Source organism: Ursus arctos, unplaced genomic scaffold, assembly GCF_023065955.2.
Source record: "Ursus arctos isolate Adak ecotype North America unplaced genomic scaffold, UrsArc2.0 scaffold_5, whole genome shotgun sequence".
Lineage (NCBI taxonomy): Eukaryota > Metazoa > Chordata > Mammalia > Carnivora > Ursidae > Ursus > Ursus arctos.
Window position 1 is genome coordinate 9,843,891 of NW_026623067.1, and position 2,676 is coordinate 9,846,566.

Sequence of the window (2,676 nt, forward strand, 5' to 3'; positions counted from 1 at the left end):
TCTATGGCCAAGTATTTTTACCCATGTTCTTAATTCCTTATTTTCTACTAAATTCTAAATTTTAAGTAATTAATCATCCTTATTTCTACACACCATGAAACTTTCTCTGATTAACAAAATGAGGTTGGCATAAACAAATACATACTCACATACACACTGTCAGTAAATATTTATTTATTTATTTATTTCAGGTGGAAGAACCCCATGTCTGAATCATTAATCCCAAAAGTCTTCTCAGTGGTATAAGTGAAACCTTATGAAAAACATGAACTGGATTGCCAATTACACTGAACAATCCGATTTCATTCTGGTGGGAATCTTCAGTCAATCAAATCACCCAGCTCTCCTGTGTGTGGTCATTTTTGTCATTTTCTTGATGGCTTTAACTGGGAATGGTGTCCTGATTCTTCTGATACATTTTGATGCCCACCTCCACAGCCCCATGTACTTTTTCATCAGCCAGTTGTCTCTTATGGACGTAATGTACATTTCTGTCACCGTGCCCAAGATGGTCATAGACCAGGTCATGGGTATAAATAAGATCTCAGCCCCTGAGTGTGGAATACAAATGTTCCTCTATGTAACACTAGCAGGTTCAGAATTTTTCTTTCTAGCTGCCATGGCCTATGACCGCTATGTGGCTATCTGTTACCCTCTTCATTACCCTGTCCTCATGAGCCATAAAGTATGTCTTCTCCTCGCATCTGGATGCTGGTTTCTGGGATCTGTAGATGGATTCATGCTCACACCCATCACTATGATGTTCCCTTTCTGCAAATCCCGGGAGATCCATCATTTCTTCTGTGAAGTCCCTGCTGTAATGAAGCTTTCCTGTTCAGACACTTCACTCTATGAGACACTCATGTACCTGTGTTGTGTCCTCATGCTCCTCATCCCTGTGACAGTCATTTCAAGCTCCTATTTTTTCATCCTCCTTACCATCCACAGGATGAACTCAGCAGAGGGCCGGAAGAAGGCCTTTGCCACTTGTTCTTCCCATATGACTGTGGTCATCCTCTTCTATGGGGCTGCCATGTACACCTACATGCTCCCCAACTCCTATCACACCCCTGAGAAGGACATGGTTGTATCTGTCTTTTATACCATCCTCACTCCTGTGTTGAACCCTTTAATCTATAGTCTCAGGAATAAGGATGTCATGGGAGCTCTGAAGAAAGTGTTGAATATGGGACCTGCTTTTCAAGAAACTATAAAATAGGAAAATTTTACATTAGTGCTTTTGTTATTTTTCTCCAAATATTATAACTTCATAATTTTATGCCAATATTATTCCTTAGATATTTATCTCATAATGCCTCATATCATTTGCATACCTCTTTTGGGAATTGCTTCTGTATATTACAAAATTCTTTGATTACATACTATTTGTCCATTTAAGATGAATTTTACTATCATATTGTACTGGCATTACATTTACTGACTTTGATTATTACACACTTATTCTGTAGGAGAATATTCATACTTTTAGAAAATACAGTATAAGAATATAGAGCAGTAAATGTTATGAGGTAGTATTAAATTGTCTTTAATAAGATAGATAAAAAGAGAGAAACAGAGGGATTGACAGAAGTATAAAGGAAATAGGTACAATATTACCTATTTGAGAGAGAAAGAAAGATTGACAGCGAAATGAAACAAACGGGTACAATGTTAACAGTAGGCAAAGAATATGGGTGTTCTTTATACCTTCTTATTTGTACTACATTTATACAAATCTGAAATTAACTCCAAATAGAGTTAAAACATCTTTATCCTCCCAACTTAAAAAAATATATCTGTTTGGTGGCTATATAAATAAAATAATATCCTAGAAAACACACTTATTTCAATTTGGCTTTTCATCACTGAGGTGATCTAATCATTGGTTCACATTTATTGGAAACTATCTTGTTCTACATGATCCATTCCTAAAGACATATAGTGGAAGTTAATAGTCACCACCATGTGGTAAATTTAGGATTCAGAATTGCATAGGGGACAATGGGGGAAATGGCAACCCAAGGTAGAATGAAGATTTAGGGAAGGTTCTTTGCATGAAGTGACACCTGAATTAAGTTTTAAACTATGTAATTTATTAAACAAATATATAGGGCACCAAATAGTCTTTCATTTATTCAATAAAAGTTTTATGATATAATAAAGATATTACCTAAGGGTTATTAAAATATAAATAATATATGAATGCTATCTTTAAGAAATTTGATCTAGTAGTTGTAGTTGTATATTTCAATATGTGGTAAAAAGTATATGATTTGCTTTGATATTAATTTGGAAAGGGCACAGCTCACAAGGACACATCAGTTATACTGTGATATGTAAGTTCATTCAAGCCAAGAGGAATGAGAGAAGACCTTGGAGCTCATTTCTGAATGGCAATTAGAAGTTATCCTCAGACAAGAACTGGGGTCTGGGTTGAAGGGATTTATTCAGGGACAAGATGTCTCATAAAAGGCACAGAATGAGCAAAGGAGATGGTTGACCAAATGGGAGCAGTAAATATTCCAATGGAATCTCCTTCTTATCTTTAGTTTAGATACTCATTTCTTACCTTTCCTTAACTCAGAGTTTTACACAAAGTAATGAAGTGATCAGACTTGTATTTTGGAAATGTTAAATCAGTGCTCACCAATTGGAAAAGCGCAAGCCTGAAGGCAA

The 2,676-nt window shown here is 35.7% G+C and overlaps 1 protein-coding gene across 1 annotated transcript; it reads left to right on the forward strand.

Moving 5' to 3' along the window:
- Positions 1-256: 256 nt before the first annotated feature.
- LOC113261446 (olfactory receptor 2T29-like) lies at positions 257-1,219 on the forward strand. Its single transcript, XM_026507570.2, has one exon. It carries the CDS (start codon positions 257-259, stop codon positions 1,217-1,219), a length of 963 nt encoding a protein of 320 aa, XP_026363355.2.
- Positions 1,220-2,676: the final 1,457 nt, after the last annotated feature.

What these genes read in the sequence shown, in the direction of transcription:
- LOC113261446 (XM_026507570.2), top strand. Translation starts at nt 257, where the DNA reads ATGAAAAACATGAACTGGATTGCCAATTACACTGAACAATCCGATTTC.